The sequence below is a fragment of the Maylandia zebra genome, linkage group LG13, assembly GCF_041146795.1.
Source record: "Maylandia zebra isolate NMK-2024a linkage group LG13, Mzebra_GT3a, whole genome shotgun sequence".
NCBI lineage: Eukaryota > Metazoa > Chordata > Actinopteri > Cichliformes > Cichlidae > Maylandia > Maylandia zebra.
In genome coordinates, this window is record NC_135179.1 from 19,775,834 (window position 1) to 19,796,204 (window position 20,371).

The 20,371-nt window shown below is 39.2% G+C and overlaps 3 protein-coding genes across 4 annotated transcripts in view; all 3 read left to right on the forward strand.

Annotated features, from left to right (window-relative positions):
• The first annotated feature begins 231 nt into the window (after positions 1–231).
• Positions 232–2,368, forward strand: LOC101467103 (beta-microseminoprotein). Its single transcript, XM_004555925.3, has 4 exons — positions 232–276; positions 1,456–1,561; positions 1,805–1,907; positions 2,128–2,368. Exons 1-4 carry the CDS (start codon positions 274–276, stop codon positions 2,246–2,248), a joined length of 333 nt encoding a protein of 110 aa, XP_004555982.2. The 5' UTR covers positions 232–273; the 3' UTR covers positions 2,249–2,368.
• Positions 2,369–2,576: 208 nt separating this feature from the next.
• npy4r (neuropeptide Y receptor Y4) lies at positions 2,577–11,291 on the forward strand. The gene is made up of 2 exons (XM_004555926.4): positions 2,577–2,673; positions 7,298–11,291. The coding sequence occupies exon 2, from the start codon at positions 7,368–7,370 to the stop codon at positions 8,706–8,708; it is 1,341 nt and encodes a 446-aa protein (XP_004555983.1). The 5' UTR covers positions 2,577–2,673; positions 7,298–7,367; the 3' UTR covers positions 8,709–11,291.
• Positions 11,292–12,942: 1,651 nt separating this feature from the next.
• The window catches only part of mcph1 (microcephalin 1), a 38,359-nt gene continuing 30,930 nt past the window's right edge, over positions 12,943–20,371 (forward strand). Inside the window, exons 1-8 of one of the 2 annotated variants that reach the window (XM_076891720.1) lie at positions 12,943–13,071; positions 14,381–14,445; positions 17,365–17,456; positions 18,265–18,383; positions 18,540–18,624; positions 19,118–19,229; positions 19,305–19,436; positions 19,539–19,619. In XM_076891720.1, the coding sequence (XP_076747835.1) occupies positions 14,412–14,445; positions 17,365–17,456; positions 18,265–18,383; positions 18,540–18,624; positions 19,118–19,229; positions 19,305–19,436; positions 19,539–19,619 (655 nt within the window). In that variant the 5' untranslated portion in view covers positions 12,943–13,071; positions 14,381–14,411. The remainder of the gene's footprint in view (positions 13,072–14,380; positions 14,446–17,364; positions 17,457–18,264; positions 18,384–18,539; positions 18,625–19,117; positions 19,230–19,304; positions 19,437–19,538; positions 19,620–20,371) is intronic. The other variant, XM_004555928.3, reaches the window with a different exon arrangement.

Genomic DNA, 20,371 nt, shown 5'->3' on the forward strand with positions numbered 1-20,371 from the left:
TTATTTCACGGCTGCTTTTTCACTGTGCTTGAGTTTGATTCGTGAGAAGAAACAAACCATTTCTATCGCTGGTGAAAATGTTGTTTTTGATATGCAGTTTCAACATAACCTGCTGGTCTTCTCCACCTTAAAACAAATATTTGATAAAAAACGTTCATCACTGTTTAAATATTATCATAATGATATACATGGGAGTCACACCTTAATAAAATCCGTGACTACCGAATTTTCACACACAGTTTTTCTGTTGGCTGGGATACATCATAACTGAGGATGGTATGTATTTTACACTTTCTTTTATATATTCTCTAATCACAGCTATTTTTTAAAATAACTTTCAGTATAAATGTAAATATGAATAGTTATGAGATTTCAATCACGTAATTGTTGTCAGAGTGTATATATTTCACAAACTCAGTTCCAAAAATGTTATAAAATGTAAAAGAAAACAGATTTTTAAATCTCATAAACCCATGTTTTATTCACCATAGAATATGTAAATCATACCAGTGTTTAAAAAGAGAAAATTTAACATTTTTTAAAATTAATTTAATGGTACCAAAGCTTCCCTGTTTATCTCTGTGTTGCATCCACTCTTTTTTTAACTATAGTCCACAAAAATATTTCTTGATCGACCAAAAGTTTGGTTCACTTTGTCCTTTTTAAATAAGCTTTGGCTCAGAGAAGATGGTGGCTTTTCATCATCATGTTCATATATGGCTTCTTCTTTGTATGATAGAGCTTTAAGTGGCATTTGTGGATGACACAGTTAACTTTGTACAGTGATTTCTGGAAGTGTTTTTTTTTTGAGCCCATGCAGGGATTTCCGTGACAGATTCATCCTTGTTCTTAATCTCGTCCTGCCTGATGGACCAAAGATCAAACGTCCAGAATTCGTTTTCAGCCGTATCTCCTGCGCACAGAGATTTCTGCAGATGCTCTGAATCTTTGGATGATGTTTTGTGCTGTAGATGATGAAATATTCAAAGTCTTTGCAGTTTATGTTGGGTCACATTATTCTGAAATTCTTCCACAATTTGTAGAGGCAGATTTTTGCAGATTGGTAAACCTCTGCTCAGTCCTGTTGCTAACCTGTTGCCAATGAACCTAATTACAAATCTTTGACTTTCTTTTTAGTAATTGTACCTACTTTTTTTTTTAGATGTGGTACTGTCAATTCAGATTCAAAATAAGCTCATAATTTTCATGAATTAGTAAAATATCTTAGTTTAAACACTGAGTTTATGACACCTGCAAATCATTCTGCTTTTTCAGAATTATATTTTATATTTACACACGCCTCGGGTTATGTAAGATATAAGGTACAACTGTGTATACACTGTGTCAACTGAACAGAATAGTTGTTAGTCGAAGCAGTAGTTGGCCATTTCCTGTCATGTTAAAGGTCTTAAAAGGATAGAAATTACTTTAGTATGAAATGTGTTTCTCTTTCAGTCCTCTCTACATGTGTTTGTCTGTCTGCTGGGGCTCGTTGTGCTCTGTCACTCTCAATGCTTCTTCGAGGAGTTAGAGGTCAAAGATCCAAATAACCCTCCAAAAGGTGAGTCACATGAGACCTTTCTTGTACAGATACAATACTGCAGCAGTGCAGCAGGACACTGGGTGTGGGGGAAAGGTTTCTCTGTCATGATTTACAGATATTAGACATTTATTCCACATCTAATCCCTTAACCACACCTATGCATACACTAATAGATGCTTAAACACAAGTAAGGAGTGCCTCTGAGTAAGTAAGTCAACAACTCCTTTGAGTTGAGCTGTGTTTTCATTTCTTTACATGTAGGGTGTGTGGATAAGGATGGAGAGCTGCATGATTTTGACTCTGCATGGGTGAGAGACTGCATGGACTGCTCTTGTACAAGCGAGGGTTTGAGCTGCTGTACCAAGTAAGACTTCCACATTATTGTTTTTTTTTTAATCATTAAGGCATTTTTTCTTTAAACAAATAAACCTCTTTTCTCTCAGCTTTCTTACTCGTAGGACTGTGATAAGTTCTCTTTTTAGGCTTTAACAATGATAACTTCCAATTTTAGAGTTACTAAATGAACAAAACCCCTGAGATTGTTTTTGATTATTATTGTTTCTTTTTTTCTTTTTGTATCATAGGATCCCCGATGCAAACACTGTAGATGTTCCTGAGGAGTGTGAGCTGGTTGTGAATGAGAAGGCCTGCTCTGTTAAGGTGGTGATGAAGTCTGACAATGAAAAAGAGTGCAGCCCTGTCTGAATACACTCTAAAGGCGACTAAAATCCAGACCGGGTCTAGATTATGACATTAAATTACCAATGAACAAAGATGACCACTTTATCAAACTTGCTCTTCATCAATAAATTCGGTTCAACTCTGCTTCCTGAGTCTTCAGTGTCTTCTTGTCAGCACTTGCAGCTGGTTTCATTTTCAGGATGCAATTGAATAAATTCACCACTGTGTGACAGCAGAGCACGGTCCTCAGAGGGTCTTTGGCACCTGAAGGGGCTCTAAGCACAATTATAGCTGTGCTCCTCTCGCTGCTGCCTCTGACACAATCGCTTTGGTTGTTATAGTGCACAGCTTCTTCTCCAACTCTAATCCCTGAGGATTCACACCTGTTCAGAGCATCATTTTCTTTCATCCTGGCTTCACTGAAACTCATTTTTCAGCTAAACCATCACGTGAGTCCTTTATCTTTCTTTTTTTTTAAACACGCAATATTGATGTATTGAATGGATTCATCATCTTTGTCGAGGGAAATCAGTATTGATTAGGATTCAATCAGCTATGAAATGAATGCTGTATTGTTTCTAGACTGTCAGCTTGCAGTGTCCAGAGACTGTAAGCAGGTGTAATGTAGGTCTCTCCTTCTACAAATATCTTTTCAATTATACAGTCTAACAAAAGCATCTGACAGCACGCATGTCTGGTGGTATTTATCCAAAAGAAAACGCAAACAGGGGAACAACATTGCATTCATATTTCGTGTTCTTTGTTGAAATGTAAAGAGAACCACATTGTGAAAGTATTTGTAGTAGATTTGAGAGGTGTCACCCACAATCCCTGACACCTCCAGCAGATAACAAGGCTTAGCTCAGGTTGAGCACACTGCACAGTGCCTGCTGCCGTTACCCTGATTATCACCGGCACAAGGCAATATGAAAGAAAATAGTCTCTGAGCAGCTGTATCGATTGCACACACATATTGGACTATTCTTTTGGATTTAGGAAATTTTTAGAATCTAGTAAGTGGCTGTACTGGTAAGAAGTGAAGCAGAAACACAACCTGTGATTGCAGAGGGGTAATTGAAAGACTGGGCTTTTTTTGTTTTTCAGTCAAGCATATATCTTTATTTTCATTTTCAAATGCATTTTACCTGCAGTACAGATTCATTACACGCAAAAAAAAAAAACAACCCCAAATCGTTCATCCCTTTGGAATAGCACATGTCAGACCTTTATAATCAAGTGCAGTGTTCAGCTATAATAAACTATTTTTCATTTCTCAGAAATATTACCTTTATATGACACTACCCTCAGCACTCTTTAGCAGGTAGATTAAGTGCAAGATTGCTGCTTAAAAGGTATATGTGGAATCCACCTTTCACTGCACAGTACAATGTCTTTTTAAAAATAAAAAGGTGAAGCTTCTCCAAGGAAAATTACAGCCTTGCCTTCATTTCTGTTTCATCTATTTTCTCTGAGATGGAGGGCACTTTTTGAGGCAAAGATAAGAATAATATGACGGGTCAAGTGGAGACAGGTCACAGTGTTCCTTACCATGCAGAGACTTAGCGCTGCAGTGTGTCCAACACACTAACACAACTACTTGATGTATGTGTTCCCCACAGCATCGCACAATTGCAGCATTAGCGGTTTAAAAATGGCTGTTGGTTTTCAATATTTCCTTTTCTTACTACTGCTGTACATGGTTTCTACTCACTGTTGCAGTTATTTGTTGCATGTAGTTACCGGTGACATTACACTTGCCTTTCCTCACCGAACAAAGGATGATCGATGCTGTGCCACCCTGCCTGCAGCTCACTCAACACACTGACACAGTAGGTTAGTAATGATGCAGGGTGAAGTGACTGATAGCAAAGTGTGTGCGCTGTTAATGGAAAGTGACAGTCTCGTTTTCTTATGGTTTTCATGGCACATAGCAGAGGTTCCAGGGAAGATGGCTACAGTCCATTTTTAGGATCATGACAATGTCATACCCTTTCATTAAAATAAATGAATCTAAGTCTGTGTATTCATAATCATTTTGATATCATTAGCTTTTTATGTTCAGTCTTGAGACCTGACTGTTGATTTTTGGACAAGGAATTGCAGCAATTATTAGTGTGAGGCCAAGTCGCTTACAAAAGAATGTAATTATCACCTTTTATCACCTGTACTCAAAGTCTTTTGTTATTTAAACTGTGAAAGCACTTCATATTTTCTTCCTTTTTATATAGGTGTCATTCTTACATGAGGACTGCAGTCAACCTGATATCTAAGACAAAGATAAATCTAGATGTTTAATAATTATAATGTTCAACATCTGGATTTAAAGTGTGGAGGATCGCAAGAGCAGTCGTTGGTCCTGACAGTTTGTCTCCACCACGTGCATTTTTTCTGCACGTTTTTCAGTCATCTGTCTCACAGGACTGACAGAACACATACTCTCTTATCTTCACCAACTCACCTGTCTACACAAGCACAGCTTCTGTTGTATTTTATCAAGTCTATTTTGCCTTTTGTAATGTACAAACATTCACTGGCCACTTTGTTAGGTACAGTGGTTCAACTGCTTGTTAACACAAATATAATCAGCTGTCACATGGACGCTAGTTAATATAGATATGAAGTTCAACCTTAGCATTAGAATGGGATGATTTAAAGTACTTTGAATGTCGCATGATTGTTGCTGATATAAGGGTTGGTTTGATTGTGTCAGAAACTGCTTGGATTATCCTACACAACTGTCTCTACAGTTTTCAGAGAACAGCCCAAAAAAGCCTGGGCTAAAATGTCGTATTGATGCCAAAAGTCAAAGGAGTATGGCCAGATTGCCAAGGGCAACGGTAACTCTAATAACCGCTCTTTATGACAGAGCTATGCAGAAGAGCATCTCTAAACACATTACCTGTCAAGCCTTGAAGCGTATAGGCCAGGGGTAGGGAACCCGAGAGCCAGTGTCCTGCAGGTTTTAGATGTGTCCTTAATCCAACACAGCTGGTCTAAATGGCTAAATTACCTCTTCAACATGTCTTGAAGTCTCCAGAGGCCTGGTGATGAACTAATCATTTGATTCAGACGTGTTGATCAAGGGTGAGATCTAAAACCTGCAGGACACCGGCTCTCGAGGCCTGGAGTTCCCTACCCCTGGTATAGGCAGTAGCAGAAGACCACACTAGATGCCACTCCTGTCAGCTAAGAAGAGGAATGCAAGGAATCTTCTTAGCTGACATTTCACACAAGCTAACCAGAAGTGGACAGGAAAAGACTGGAAAAATGTTGCTTGGTCTGATGAAAAAAATTTGATGGGTCAGAATTTTGCATAATAATGACTTGGGGGATATTTTTTTGTACACTCTGGGCCTCTTTATACCAACTGAACATCATTTAAATAGTACAGCCTACCCGAGTATTGTTGATGATCATGTTTTTTATGACCATATTGCATCTATACTCAGATGGCTGCTTACAGCAGAAATATGCATCATTTCAGAAATAGAGCACCTTTGGGATGTGGTGGAATGGAAGATAAACGCACAGCCAAAAAATCTGCACCAACTGTGTGACTCTATCATGTTAATTTGGACCAAAACTCTGAGGAATTTTTCCAGCACTTTGTTGAATCTCTGCCATGAAGAATTAATGCACTCCAAAGGCAAACGGGGGACCAACCTTGTACTGGCAAAGCGTAACTAATAAATGAGGCCAGTGAATGTAATACTACTTGTTTAGTGGGATCTGAGGACTTCCAAAATGTCAGGTAATATACGACTCAGTAGTGGGCCTGAATGAATCTTGTGTAGACACAGATTGACCATAAAGTGACTGCAATGACTCACACAGACCATCCATTACTCGCAGTCCTGATATCCTTGCTACACCAAAGAGCCCCTACGAATTTGAAGTCAGCAAACTAGCCAATGAGTCATCATAGTGTTTAGGATTTCTGCTCTGGGGACCCATGAATGTTAGTAAAACATTTCATAGTAACGCACTCATCCATTTTCTTTTGCTTACCAACCCCTGGACAGGTTCTCAGTCTGTCGCAGGGCTAACAAAGAGACAGACAAACATGTTCTCATCACTTAGATTCACCATTTAACCTAACCTGACTAACTGCATGTCTTTGGACTGTGGGAGGAAGCCGGAGTACCCGTGCAGACACAGGAGAACATAAAAAACTCCACACAGAAAGGCCTCAGCCTGAACCCGCAACCTTCTTGCCTTGAAGCAACAGTGCTAACCACTGTTCCACCCAGGAGCGTAATTTCCAGGGGGGTTAGAGGGGTTATGACCCCCCAATAATGTGGCTCAAGAGTTGGGAGTTCGCCTTGTAATTTGAAGGTTGCCGGTTCGAGCCCCGGCTTGGACAGTCTTGGTCGTTGTGTCCTTGGGCAAGACATTTCACCCGTTGCCTACTGGTGGTGGTCAGAGGGCCCAGTGGCGCCAGTGTCCAGCAGCCTCGCCTCTGTCAGTGCGCCCCAGGGTGGCTGTGGCTACAATGTAGCTGCCATCACCAGTGTGTGAATGTGTGTGTGAATGGGTGGATGACTGGATATGTAAAGCGCTTTGGGGTCCTTAGGGACTAGTAAAGCGCTATATAAATACAGGCCATTTACCATAATCAGACGCAACCAATATAACCCCCCCACCACCACCAATAAAATTATGAATTATCTTGCATAAATAGGCTGATTTTCTTTACTCATTTCAGGTATTACCAGCAATATAGTAGCATATTTAATCATCTGGGAATTTACCCAGATTTATTTATTTATTTAGACAGAGATCTTTCTGTCTTGCCCCCCCCCCCCCCTCCCCCCCAATGTTCAGCACAAAGCTACGCTGATGGTTCCACCCCATCAAACATTTATTGTACATATAATTGAACTTCCTTCAACTCTATCAGGCACTAATTCCTCACACATGTAGTTTCTATTTTTTAGAAACAGGATCAGCTTAGTTCTCCTTCATTTATAGCAACAGTATCACTCCTACATACACACATTAATTGACTTCTATAGTATAAGAGCAGTAGAATAAATGCATTTCATGAATCTGTGATTTCTCTCTTTGTTTCAGATGCATGTTTTCAGAGGGCTGGGATGGACAGTTTGATCCATGGTGCTGGTGACACTTCAGTCTTGGTGAGATGTCCTTGAGTGGCAACACAACCCAGTCTTCTTTGTCAGCGTCACCTTTTCCTTTGATCTTCAACAGCTCCACCCCTCCACAATCCTCAGCTTGGGAGAAAGAGCGAGCCAGCCATGGGTCTGTACAGGACTGGCCAGGGAATGAGACCCAGCTCCTCTCAGACTTCGCCATTCTGGAGCATGATGAGCAGTGCCACATGTCTCCTGTTCTGACAGCATGCCTTGTAGCCTGGTACAGTGTTACAATGGTGCTAGGGTTGGTGGGCAACATTGGCCTCATTTGCATCATTGCCCGCCGCAGAGAAAAGGTCAATGTCACCAGCATTTTCATCTGCAACCTGTCATTCTCTGACATTCTGGTATGTGTCTTCTGCCTCCCTTTCACTGTCATATACACAATCATGGACCACTGGGTGTTTGGCTCGCTGTTATGTCGCCTGGTGCCGTTCATCCAGTGTGTCTCTGTGAGTGTGTCAGTGCTGTCTCTAGTGTTTATCGCCTTAGAAAGGCACCAGCTTATCATTAACCCCTCTGGATGGAAACCAAGTGTTCCTCAGGCCTACATGGCAATTGTTCTCATTTGGATACTGGCCTGCTTCACATCTTTGCCTTTCTTAGCCTTTCAGCTGCTCACAAATGAGCCCTATACCAATGTAATCCTGCCCGTGTCATCGGTACATGACCAAGATTTTCCTCATGCTTATCTCAACACATCTCCTACTCATACATACAAAAACCTGTCTGCGCTTCAAAATTCATACCGTTCCCTCTTTTCTTACGTCCCCACCTCTTCACATATGGAAGCCTGTGTGGAACACTGGCCATCCCAGGGTCACAGGGTCGCTTACACCACATGGCTTCTGCTGTTCCAGTACTGTGGGCCACTGTTTTTGGTCCTGCTCTGTTATGTTAGAGTTATTGTGCGGCTCCGTCACCGCAAAGAAATGTTGGACCGCGCCCGGACCCCCGAGTGCCAGCGCATGACCCACAGCCGCCGGATCAACATCATGCTGGTTGCTCTCATAACAGTCTTTGCCCTTTGCTGGCTTCCGCTCACCATCTTCAACGTGGTGTCAGACTGGAACCAGGAGGCTCTGCCCGTCTGTTACCACAACCTGCTGTTCTCCCTCTGCCACCTGCTGGCCATGTCCTCCACCTGCATTAACCCCGTCATCTACGGATTCCTGAACTCCAACTTTAGGCAAGAGGTGAGCGAGGTGCTCCTACACTGCCGCTGTTTCCCACTAGAGGAAGAGTGTGAGCAATATCCCATGTCCACTGTGCACATTGAAGTGTCCCATACCTCTGTGCCTCTAACCTGCAGGAGCAACTCTGTGTGACACTGATGCTTCAGCCTAAAGGATCCTTCTTACGTAAACTGTACAGTTGTAAGACAAACTGTTGCTGTTTGTTCTTACTTTAATGTCAATAGATCCATTTAAAAAGCAGCTTAAAGCTATTTATTGTAAATTTATATGTTTAAAAAAAAAGTTCACCACAAGTTTATGTAAAAAAAAATCTATGTTTTGTGTTAAATAAATATTAACTGAACTTAAACTAGGACGAAACTGTACTTTTGTATGATACCAGTATGTAACATAACATGGTGCAATCAGTCAGCCCAGCAAGTCATTGAAGCCTTGTTTCCACAACTTTGGCTCAACTCAACTTTGCTATACTCAGTTTCTCATTTCCACCTCAATGTGCATGGGGTCGTTATAACAACGTCATTGTTATCTGACAAAGACAACAACGATGGAGGACATCGAAAGAGTGGTATAAGTCTATAAGTCTATGGGTTTTTCTCAGACTTGGAAACCACGGTGTTGGTTTTTGTTGCTGGGTTTCACCTTTCCATTTGCACCTAATGACAAACCCTAAAAACAAGGTCGAGTCCAGTCAAACAGGTACTTGTAGAAAACAGGCATTAGTCATTGACGCATTACTATGAAACAGATTCCCAAAGTGTGGGCTGGAGCCACAATAGGCTGCGAGTGTACTACAGGTACAGAAATTCCATAAAATGGATTTATTTATTTAAAAAGTGAATAAAAATGATAAGATGCGGTTAGTTTGTTATATTACTTATTAATCCAACCTATATTTGCTTCTCTTGTATTGAAGTTTATATCCCAGTAGCAGGTGGGTCCCATATTGACCATAGTATTTTACGTATGACTTGGTAACTTTAGCAATTTCTAGCCAAAAGCCTGTTTATGTTTTTTGAATAACATTTTCAAGGAAATACATCTCTTTTTATTGTATTTTAATTGAAGTGAAATTTTAAAATGGGTGTGCCCCATGGGATCTTCTAGTTTTTAATTGGGCTGAAGCACTCTTGACTTTGGGAATCGCTGCTATAAACAATGGTGGTGCGGAAAAAGCAAAACTTTTTGAGGAATTTAAAGTAAGGGTTAAAAGAAATATCACGTCAAAAGAAATGCACAACACCTAAGAAAAAATCTCAACACACCCACTGGTAAAATGCTGCCTGCAGTGGTGAAAATTGTAGTCAACATTTGCATAACAAAAAATACCTTTAAAGTGCAACGTTTTGTCAGTGGTTTAAAGTGAAGTGTTTCATACCGTGTCTTACTATGAGCAAACTGCAACTATAAAGACACTGAAAAAGGAGGTGCATTTAATCTTAACTGTTGCTTTTTCAGAATTTCATGCTTCATGCCATATACTATCTTACTGTATCCTGTTATTATGACATAAATCCAGCGGATGTTAGCTTAACTGTGACTTATAGAATTACTGCCAGTTAAACATTTTAACACTTTAAATTTATGCTGGAATCATAGAACAAATCCATATTGCAGTATTATCAACACCTACAGTGGTGACCAGAGATAAAGGGAAAACAGAATGAAAGAGTGGAGGACCATAGTAAATGCCGATATATTTATAAGGCATGAGTGGTCATTTGACAGGTATTGCAATGTTTTAGAAGGACCAGTGTGGTTGGGGTTGTTCAGTTCAGGTGTCTCAATGAGCCATCAGACACCAAGAATAGTCATTATTCGTTTTATTTTTTGCACCTGTTTTCTGTGACATGTCAAAACCTTTGCTGAATCATATTAGTTGTTTATTAAGTATAAAACATGTGTGACCATACTGTGGCCTTCAGACTCACCGGACCTCAAACCAACAAAATGCCTAAAGTAAACTTTGAAGTGATGTGTTACACGGTGGGACGGAATGCCTCTCATAAGGATTCTACTCATCCTTCCATACACTTTCAGAGACTGTGAACTGTTCAGAGACTGTTTGTAACAGAGATTGTTTCAGAGACTGTGCTACCAGTTGTGGTGGTAGCACAGGCCCTAAATATAAATGTTCATTTCATTTATCGTGGAACTGCACGGTGTGCCATTTTGAGACATATTAGACGCTTATGAAACAAACTGTTTTATGAGAGACCCCCTGCCGTTGTATTTCACGTATTTCAGTACAATTCAGTCTTTTATATTCATAGTATCAACCCTGTGAAATTTCTGTCTTAGCTTTCATGGTGAATAAAACACAAGGAGGGTTTTGTTCTGTGATTGAAGTGACAAATAAAACTGAAACTTACTAACTTATATACATTGTTAAATTGCAGGCCTTAATTTATTTTTGATGGGTTCAGTAAATATTGAAATGCTTGGACATCAAATGTGCATGGGCATGATTTAAACTACATCAAAATGTGTTAAATAACTTGTTTCGTTGAGGCAGTATGTTTATGTTGTTGCAGTAAGTGCTAAGTTTTGCCTGCATGTGGATTACTTAAACGTGTCTTATCTAGAGACTTACTTATGTGTGAATTTAATAAATTTATATTCCTTGAAAGCGTCACAACTAATATCTCAAATAAATGTCTGTTTTAACTTCGACTACATTGCCAAAAGTATTAACTCGCCCCTTGTGATGATTGGTTTCAGGTGATCCAAACACTTCCGTGGCCACAGGTGTATAAATTCAAGCACCTTGGCATGCAGACTGCTTCTACAAACATTTGTGAAAGAATGGGTCACTCTCAAGAGCTCACTGAAACTCAGCATGGTACTGTGATAGGATCCCACCAGTGCAGCAAGTCCAGCTACTAAATATTCCACAGTCAGCTGTTAGTGGTATTATAACAAAGTGTAAGGGATTGGGAATGACAGCAACTCAAAATGGTAGGCCACAGAGCTGAGTCAACGGACACTAAGGCACATAGTGCACAAACGTCGCCAACTTTCTGCAGAGTCAGTCCCTACAGGCCTCTAAACTTCATGTGGCCTTACGATTAGCTCAAAAACATTGTGTAGAGGGCTTCATGGAATGGGTTTTCATAGCTGAGCAGCTGCATCCAAGCCTTACATAACCAAGTGCAATGCAAAGTGTCAGTGTAAAACATGCCACTGGACTCTAGAGCAGTGGAGATGTGTTTTCTGGAGTGACAAATCACGCTTCTCCATCTGCCAATCGGATGGTGGAGTCTAGGTTTGGCAGTTGCCATGAGAACAGTACTTGTTTGCATTGTGTCATGTGTAAAATCTGGTTGAGGGGGGGTGTATGGTGTAAAGTTGTTTTTTGGGAGTTGGGATCGGCCCCTTAGTTAAAGGAACTCTAAACGGTTCAGCATACCAAGACTTTTTGGACAATTTCATTCTCATACCTTTGTGGGAACAAACTGGTTCAACCTGGCTGCACACCAGTGCACAAAGCGAAGGATTAGCGAGTTTGGTGTGGAAGAACTTGACTGGCCTGTCCTGACCACAACCCAGCAAAGCACATTTGAGATGAATTAGTGCAGAGGCTGCAAACCAGCACTTCTTGTCCAACATCATTGTCTGACCTCACAGATGCACTTCTGGAGTCTGCAGATTTCTGAATGTTCAGAAATCCCAATAAATACACTCCTAAACCTTAGGGAAAGCCTTCCCAGAAGAGTTGACGGTATTATAGCTGCAATCATATTAAACCCTATGGATTAAGAGGAGGATGTCACTAAAATTCATAAGCATGTCAATGCAGATAAGCCAACATAGTGTAGATCATGTGTCATGAATTTATATGTAATTCACCTGCAAGCTGCTTTTTAAAACAATCTTTCTATTATTTATTGTCTTTATTTATCTTCCTTGTTAGTTTTCAATTTTGTGATTAAATATATTAATTGTTAAAAAGATTTTTTTGTTTCTTTTATTTCATCAAACTTATTTATTTTTGCATTATACTTACGAGTGTACATAAACAACCAACACAATAAACAAAAAAGCAGTAACTTACAAAATCTGATGGCTACCTTTTCTTTGCGCATATCAAGTAAAATTAACTGATTGTTGAATTAATTAATTAATTTTTTTAATTAGGCAGGCTAAATCGTGAGTTTTCTTCATGGAGCAAAACAGCAAGTGGCACAAACTCATACTTTGTATCATAACGGTACCGCATAACACTCGTCTTCTTTGGATTAGCAGTATATTTTCAGCGTTTGCAGAGCTTAACCGAATAAAAACTGTGATTAAAGGACACACGCGGTTTAGTAAACCCTTTGTAGGGGCCCTACCACATTCCTTTCTAGACCGGAAGTGTCGTATGTCACACATTAACCAATCATAGCTGTTTGTCCCAGAATGCATCATTTCCACAAACTGCACGCGCGAACAATACAAGCAGGAGTGAGTTGTTGGTCGAAACTGTGCGATTTAAAAGTGACTGCCACACAAAGTAAGTCAACGGCAACCTCTGGAAGTGCGTGTTTATATCTTCTTTCACGTCTTCGGACTCCTAAATGTCACAATAAGTGAAATGCGTGTGCCAGCGGAAGTATGAACCATAGACGGCCACCATGGTTAGCTTCGCGAGTTTAGCATCAAAATGCAGCCTAACGGTTTTGTTAACATTATTGGCATTCATTCATGCTCTTTGATAAGTGTTAAATTTAACGACTCTGCCCTATATATTTTACGTTACACAGTAACTAATGTTATATCCATATGTTTGATAACCTGCCTTGAGTCAATTTCACTAATAGGTGGTTTAGTTAGCTAACAGTAAAATTGAGCGTTTTAATAATTTGATTTAAAGTACGAGTTAGTACAAAGCTTAGAAGTCGTCATATATTTTGTATGTACCTCGCATAGAGAGTATATTCATAATTTGCAGTGCTGTGGTATTCGCTACAAGTTTAAGCATGTACCCCCAGCAAGCGTCTGTGCCTTGAGTAATTTATCAAGAAGTGCTTGGGGTAATTGAATAATTGATTTGACACAACATTACTACGCAGCTCGCTTGTTATTCTCAGTTCAGAACAAAGTTGTCAGGATCTGATACCCCAACTTCAGACAAAACTGAGATTGTTATTTTTGACCGTAAAAATCTGATAAACATGGTGTCTAACCAGATATGTTGGCCTCCAGAGACATTGTGAGGAACCTAGGAGTCATTTTTGATTTGGTGTGCTCATAAAACAAATGTGTTGGACGGGTTCCTTTTATCTGGGCAGTGTCTCTAAAATGAGAAACCTCCTGTTGCAGTACACCATTGTACTTTTAAGGTTGGGCTAAAAAAACCCATCCTTTTTAATTAAGCTTATAGCTATGACTGGATCAGGTAACCCTGAACCATCCCTTACTTATGCTGCTCAGACTGCCGCAGTACTATTAATGCTATTTATATAGTTAAATAATCAGTTACATTAACGTATTCCTGATTTGTGGCTTTGATTTCAACACTTGACACACTTGAATGATGTCTGTCATTGATACATTTCTGATGTAGTATGGACCAGGATGGACAATTTCCTTGTTTCCTTGTGTCACAGTAAGAATTTCTTTGGACTGATGAAGCTAAACTTTAATTTCAAAAAATGTCGGGGGTTTTTTTTTTTTTGAGTCCAATAAGTTAGTCAAGTGACTCGGTATTGTAAATAATATAAATCAGCCAGTTTTCTTGTTCTTAAAAGTGTGACAGAGTAAAATTCCTGCGGTCTGCTAGGTCACAAGCTCACAGTATGTCTTTTTTTTAAATTTTCTAGTATCTGTGTTTCGGAGGTAAAGAGGCCAGTAATGACCACAACGACCAACTCTTCAGTTCTTAAAGGTATTGCACATCTTGGTGTTATTGCAATTAGAGCAGGGCGATATGGCCAAAAATATTTATCACGATATATATTTGAAAATTTGCGATAACGATATAACTGACGATATAATTGATGCGCGACAAAATACAACTCCACAATATTACTAGCGCAAAAAGACAACCTTCCATTTATTTTCACTTAAACAAGAAGCTGGTTTTTATGTACATTAAAGCTTTATAAAAATGTAACAGTGCAAATGCAAATTCCTTGCTGAAAGTTTAACCAAAAGGCATTTCCAGTGGAAATGGGCTGACATATCCTGAGCATAACCATGTATAATATCCACTGAAGTTAAAAAGAGGTGCTTTGCAACATTAAACTGCAGTGTGCAGTACGTATTTTTCGGACCATAAGGTGCACAGGATTATAAGGCACATTAAGCGAAACAAAGCAGTCAGATAAATCAAACTTTATTAAACTCATTCTTCTTGCTTCCTCCACTTCTGTACCATTGATTCATTAATGTTGAATTCTCTGGCAGCTGCTCTATTCCCATGTTGTTGCAGTATATTAATGACTAACCTCGTATTGTGGATGGATTATCTCAGTTGTTCTCCTGACTGAAGTTTGGTCCGTTTACAGCATCCTGCCATGCGATTGCATTTGTCTCTAACCATGAGGAACCTTCACGTTAACTTTTATAAGTGGAAAAGTGTTAGTGTTCGTCCTCCAGCTGCACTGTTTATGTTATGCTAACATAGCTGTGTCGCTAGCGATCACGTAGCACATAATTATATACCAGCTAGCCCAACTTCAGTAACCCTACAAACGTCACTGTCATTTATGTTGGAAGTGATAGCAGAGCTGTAAGTTTGATTTTTTTTCAGAAATCTCTCAGTCAGAACTAGAGCTGGGCGATAGAACGATAACGATATGTATCGCGATATAACTTTTACTCGATAGAGAAATTAAGCTATCGCGATAGACCTCGCCGCTCTTGTCCTCTTTAAAAAAAAAAAAAAAAAAAAAAAAAAGGTCAGCCAATCTAAATTAAGTAGCGCAGAGCCGAACCAATCACAGCCGCAGCGTCACGTCGCGTGACTTGTTACATACAGCACAAGTGCCAAGCCGCACGTGGGTTTGTTTGGGAAGCAGCCAGCGGGTAATGGAGGAAATGAGTGTGCCGACTAGAAAAATCAACCGAGCGTGACCGAAGAGAAAACAGATGATGGTTCCAACGCCGGAGAGATTGTCGAACGGAAGAGCCATAGAAGTTCCGTAGTGTGAAGGTATTTCGGCTATTTCAAGTCTGACAAAAAATAGAGTAGCGTGCACTGTAAATTGTGCCGAAAGCAAGTCTGGAAATACAATAAACTGGTGCATGCGTCACACTGTGCGCCACGTTATTGTTTCGGTGAAATGAATTTCTACAATACTGTTACTGTTAATTGTACTCTCTGCAGTGTTTAAATGCTTACATATACACACAGTTGCTGTCCGTCCACACATACGACTCGGTTCTGCTTCTATGCCCCAGCTTTGTTTACTTTTTCCCACCGAGGCTTCTAGACTTCTGATTGGCCAACATTTCTGCACGGTTAGGAATCTAGCGCCACCTGCTGCTTTGGCATGTTCATAGCAGCGTTTTCCTTCATTTCTGCCTTTATGTGTGGACGGGATTATTTTTTAAAACGAAAACGGAAAATCTCCGTTTTCAAAAATACCCGTGTACGTGTGGACGTAGCCTCAGTCTCTGACTGGAAGCGCTAATTCGTCATTCGGCTTTTGTCAGACTAAAGTAACTGTTAAAACTGTTTGAAAAGCTAAGCTATACAACAAGGAGAGATTGAGAATTTCCTTTTAGTTCTCAGTTTATTTGATATTGACAAAAGTTAGTCAGTTTTGTCTGTTCTTCTGTAAAACAAACTAAGATTTATTTTTAGAATTAATATTTTGTTTCTAAGTGGAATTGACAATTTAGTCTGTTTCGTTTGTTCTGTTTTGAAACTTAAACGCTTTAGCGGCTGCCTTTTGTGTAGTTTGCAATATTTGCCTTTATTTATCTGAAAAAGTCTCATGTTCCTTAAGTACATCTACCCTGTTGAACTTATTATGGGAAATAAATATTTAAATTAAAAACAAGCTGCAGATTATTTCACATTTTACTTGTGAGCAACAGCACATTTAAATCTTACAAATATAGTTATTTGGCTTATATCGTGATAGATATCGTTATCGCCTGAAATGAAAAAAACATATCGTGATATGAAAAAATCTCATATCGCCCAGCTCTAGTCAGAACATGCTATATCATGTTTAGGTAACTAGCGAAACTAGCGAGCTAACTTCCGCTAGCTTCCTGCTAACTTCTAACTCCTTAAATGTAATAAATTTTGTTTTCATGGATGCCTGGAAGTTAAACTTCATAGTTACACCTGGTAAAGCAGCAATGCAGATCGTTTTATTAAAGATGAAAGAATTTAGACAGTTTTTATTTTTTAACTCTCAGTGATGCTGCAGTGTTCGTTTGAACTGAGTTTAGGACCCAGATTACTCCCAGATTTAAGAGCATCTTAGTCCGACAAATACGACAATAACGACGGCCGCTTGCATGTTCTACAAAAAAATGTGCTTTGTCGTGTATCTGACGGACAAACACCAAACCAGTTCCACATCACTGAAGTTGCACCATTTGTACAAACCAATTCTGGTTCATCTGTTTCACTCAACAATCAGCCATGTGTGTATGAAAACAAAGGCACTGCGCATGCGCGTTTTACTCATATTCTATCGCGATATTTCATTTTCCTATCGTTGCCTAACATTATACCGGTATTACCGTGAACAGTATAATATGGCCCAGCCCTAATTGCAATACATCCAAAATGAGGTTTATGACTTTGGGTTTAAGTGTGCAACTCTGTTCAATGTATCTGCAGATGTTGTTGCCTATGTTGATGTGTGGTCAGCCGACAAAACAGGAAACTACTCAAAACCATTTGTTCAGCAGCTCCTGGAAATGGGAGCTCAGGTGAGACATTATTTTCACTTTAGTGTTTGTTGTGTTTACAGACTGTTTAAATAAAGTTGGGTCCATGCGTTTTTAGACAAGGCAATTTTGTAGTATTGCCTCTTTACACCATCAGAGTTAATTTTAAAGTAAACTGTCAAGATATGATTTATGTGCAGACTTTCAGTTTTCAGTCAAGAGGTTTGTAGCTAAGTACACTTTTAATTTCACACACAATTCATCCAACTACATCTACCAGCAGTCCATCAGTAACCACTGATAATGGTTGCTGATGATGTAAGCCACTTGGTACCCACTGGCAGCCATACACGCCCATGCTGTAACATTGCCTCCAAATGGGTTGGTGTGCTTTGGATCATAACCCGTTCCTTAATTTTGGTTTCATTTGTCCAATGATTCCATTTTTCCTGAAATGTGACGGCTCTTTTAGATATTTTTGGGTAAAGCCTTATGCTGACCTTGTTCTCAAGTGTTTCCATTCACCAAGACCTCAAAAAGAAGGTATTTCTTAACCATGAAAATAATTCTGTCATGATCCACATTAGTTGTTTTCTGTGGCTGGTCAGATCTTTCAATGCTCCTGAGCTGGCCAGTGTATTCCTTCCCTTTAAGGATTTACCAGAATATTCATTTTTCCATTTATTTTTTTTATTTTTTTATTTTTTATTTTTTGGGGGGGGGGGGGGGTTGTTTTGCTTTGCCTGCATTATTTGCATGAACATCTGTTTGGGGCTCATATTTAGATTTCCTGTAAGCAGCTAATTCAACAGTTGGAATCAACTCCAGGTCTTTTACCCTTGTTTTACAGGTATCAAAAACCTTCAATAAGCAAGTTACACATGTAGTCTTCAAAAATGGTCATCCAGCAACGTGGAGAAAAGCCAAAAAAAGTAATGTGCATCTCGTCTCTGTTCTGTGGATAGGAAGGTAAGAATTATACTCAAGAGGTTAGTAGTTTTGAATTTAAGGGTCCATCATGTTTTTGTTTGTTTTGTTTTTGTTTTTTTTGTTATTATTGTGCTGTCATGAAGCCTTTTTAAGGTGTTGTGTGCCTTTTCAAATTTTTTGTGAAATGATCTTCAGATGTTATGATGATGGCGTCCGTGTGGATGAGAAGTTATATCCAGCGTTAAATGATGAAAGCAATCCTGTGCTGAAGAACAAGAAAGTGAGTGAGATGCACCTCGATGATTATGTTTATCTTATTGTAAGCTGTAAATAAGCAGTGTGTTTATTTGGGATCACTAGTGTGAATAAATAAGTGTGAATATTCTCATTTCTATTTATCCTGATGTATAAATACAGAGAAGTCACTAAATTAAGTCTGATTGTTTCAAGGTAACACACTCTTTATTTTAAATATGTGTACCAGCTGTTATTATGCATTTAATCCCCAAAGACAATTGTGAGCCAAGAAAAACCTGCCAGTCAGGGAGTGGAGTGGTTCGGTTATGCTGTTTGTGCTATTTTGCTGATTCCCTTTGAGCAAGAAGTCACTGAAAATTAATGAAAAATAAATTAATTGTTGCTCTTATCACCTGTCTGTGTGTCCTGTTTATGTTGATCGTTCACCTGTGTGTTTACTGTAATCTGTGTGTTAAAATCAGTGATTTTCATCTAAAACTATTCAAAAATGTATTCTGTTTGTTTGCTTCACGTAGCATCGTTGCATGCAGCCAAAAGATTCTCCAGAGAGGACACCTGAAAATGACAGGCGCATGAGGAAGAAATTAGATAAGATGATGAAAGACTTTGCTCCAAAAGAACCAATAGGTAAAAGGCTATAACAGCAGTGGATTATTTTTATTTTTTTTTTGTCTGCCATTTCATACTTTCTTTTCTTCACAGTTACAGACGTGTCACCCATCATTATTGACGAGGAGAATGGAATAGTTTATAGCCCTGCTTTTAAAAGGTCAGAATATATGGCTCAGCGTTTGAAAGACATGAAGGATAAACGAGAAAACCTTTCGCCCACAGGTAAGTGCAGCAGCAGGTGAACAGCCTGATGGACTGACAGACTTAAAACACTTCAGGATCTTTGAAAGGAAGCCAACTCATGAAAATGTCACTGCCTTTCAGCTTCACAAATGGCTGAATCTCCCTCACCCACCAGATTGAAGCCTTCTCTTGGGAGCTCACCGAGTGTCCTCAAATTAATATGTAAGAAAACTGGGTGCTGTTATTGATATATCGATCTACAGGCAATGGTAGTGTGATATTTATCTTTCCTAACACAGAAAGTAAGCTTGTATATTGCTAAGAAAGGAAAGGGGTCTGTAATCGAATTTAGACAGGATGGTTTATTTTCTTTTTTCTTTTTCAGCCAGTTTTTCTTTTTGTTTTCTCAAATACAAGACCAGCATTGTTTCCCTCGTAACAGTAAGAGCTCTCAAGCCAGATTCCTATTTATAATGCCAGACTGTATCCATTAGATGCCCATTTAGTGCATCAGTAGGATTGGAAACATCAATAGTACATGTTTTAGTGAAATGTATTCATTTAAAATTAAACAGGAAATGTCTGAAGGGATTTCAGAAACAACCTGTAAGAGAGAACCTGTTGTATAGTGCTGCAGTTGGCAAACAAAATGGTACATCTTACATTAAATTCACCAATACAGTGTTGAGTTTCTGTGTACAGCGAATAGAATTAAATTTCACTGTTCCCTTAGGGACATCTTTATTGACTGTCTTGGATTGCCAAGAACAGAACACACACAAAGAAAAAGACACTGTAATCAAGAGGGTAATCAAGAGCCTTTGGATAGATTTATGGTGACTGCAGTACAGTGTTGCTTTGTAGTGTCCTCTCCTAAGAAGATATCCTGGTGTTTTTATTTTGTTATATATATACAGTTCTCTTCACCACCTGTTATTTAGTTTTACCACTCCGGGCAATTACTGTGGGGGTGT

Excerpts from the sequence above, each read along its gene's own strand:
- LOC101467103 (XM_004555925.3), top strand. Across the intron at positions 1,562-1,804 it reads TCCAAATAACCCTCCAAAAG|GGTGTGTGGATAAGGATGGA; the intron begins GTGAGTCACATG and ends CTTTACATGTAG. Across the intron at positions 1,908-2,127 it reads GGTTTGAGCTGCTGTACCAA|GATCCCCGATGCAAACACTG; the intron begins GTAAGACTTCCA and ends TTTGTATCATAG.
- npy4r (XM_004555926.4), top strand. The coding sequence starts at position 7,368 with ATGTCCTTGAGTGGCAACACAACCCAGTCTTCTTTGTCAGCGTCACCT.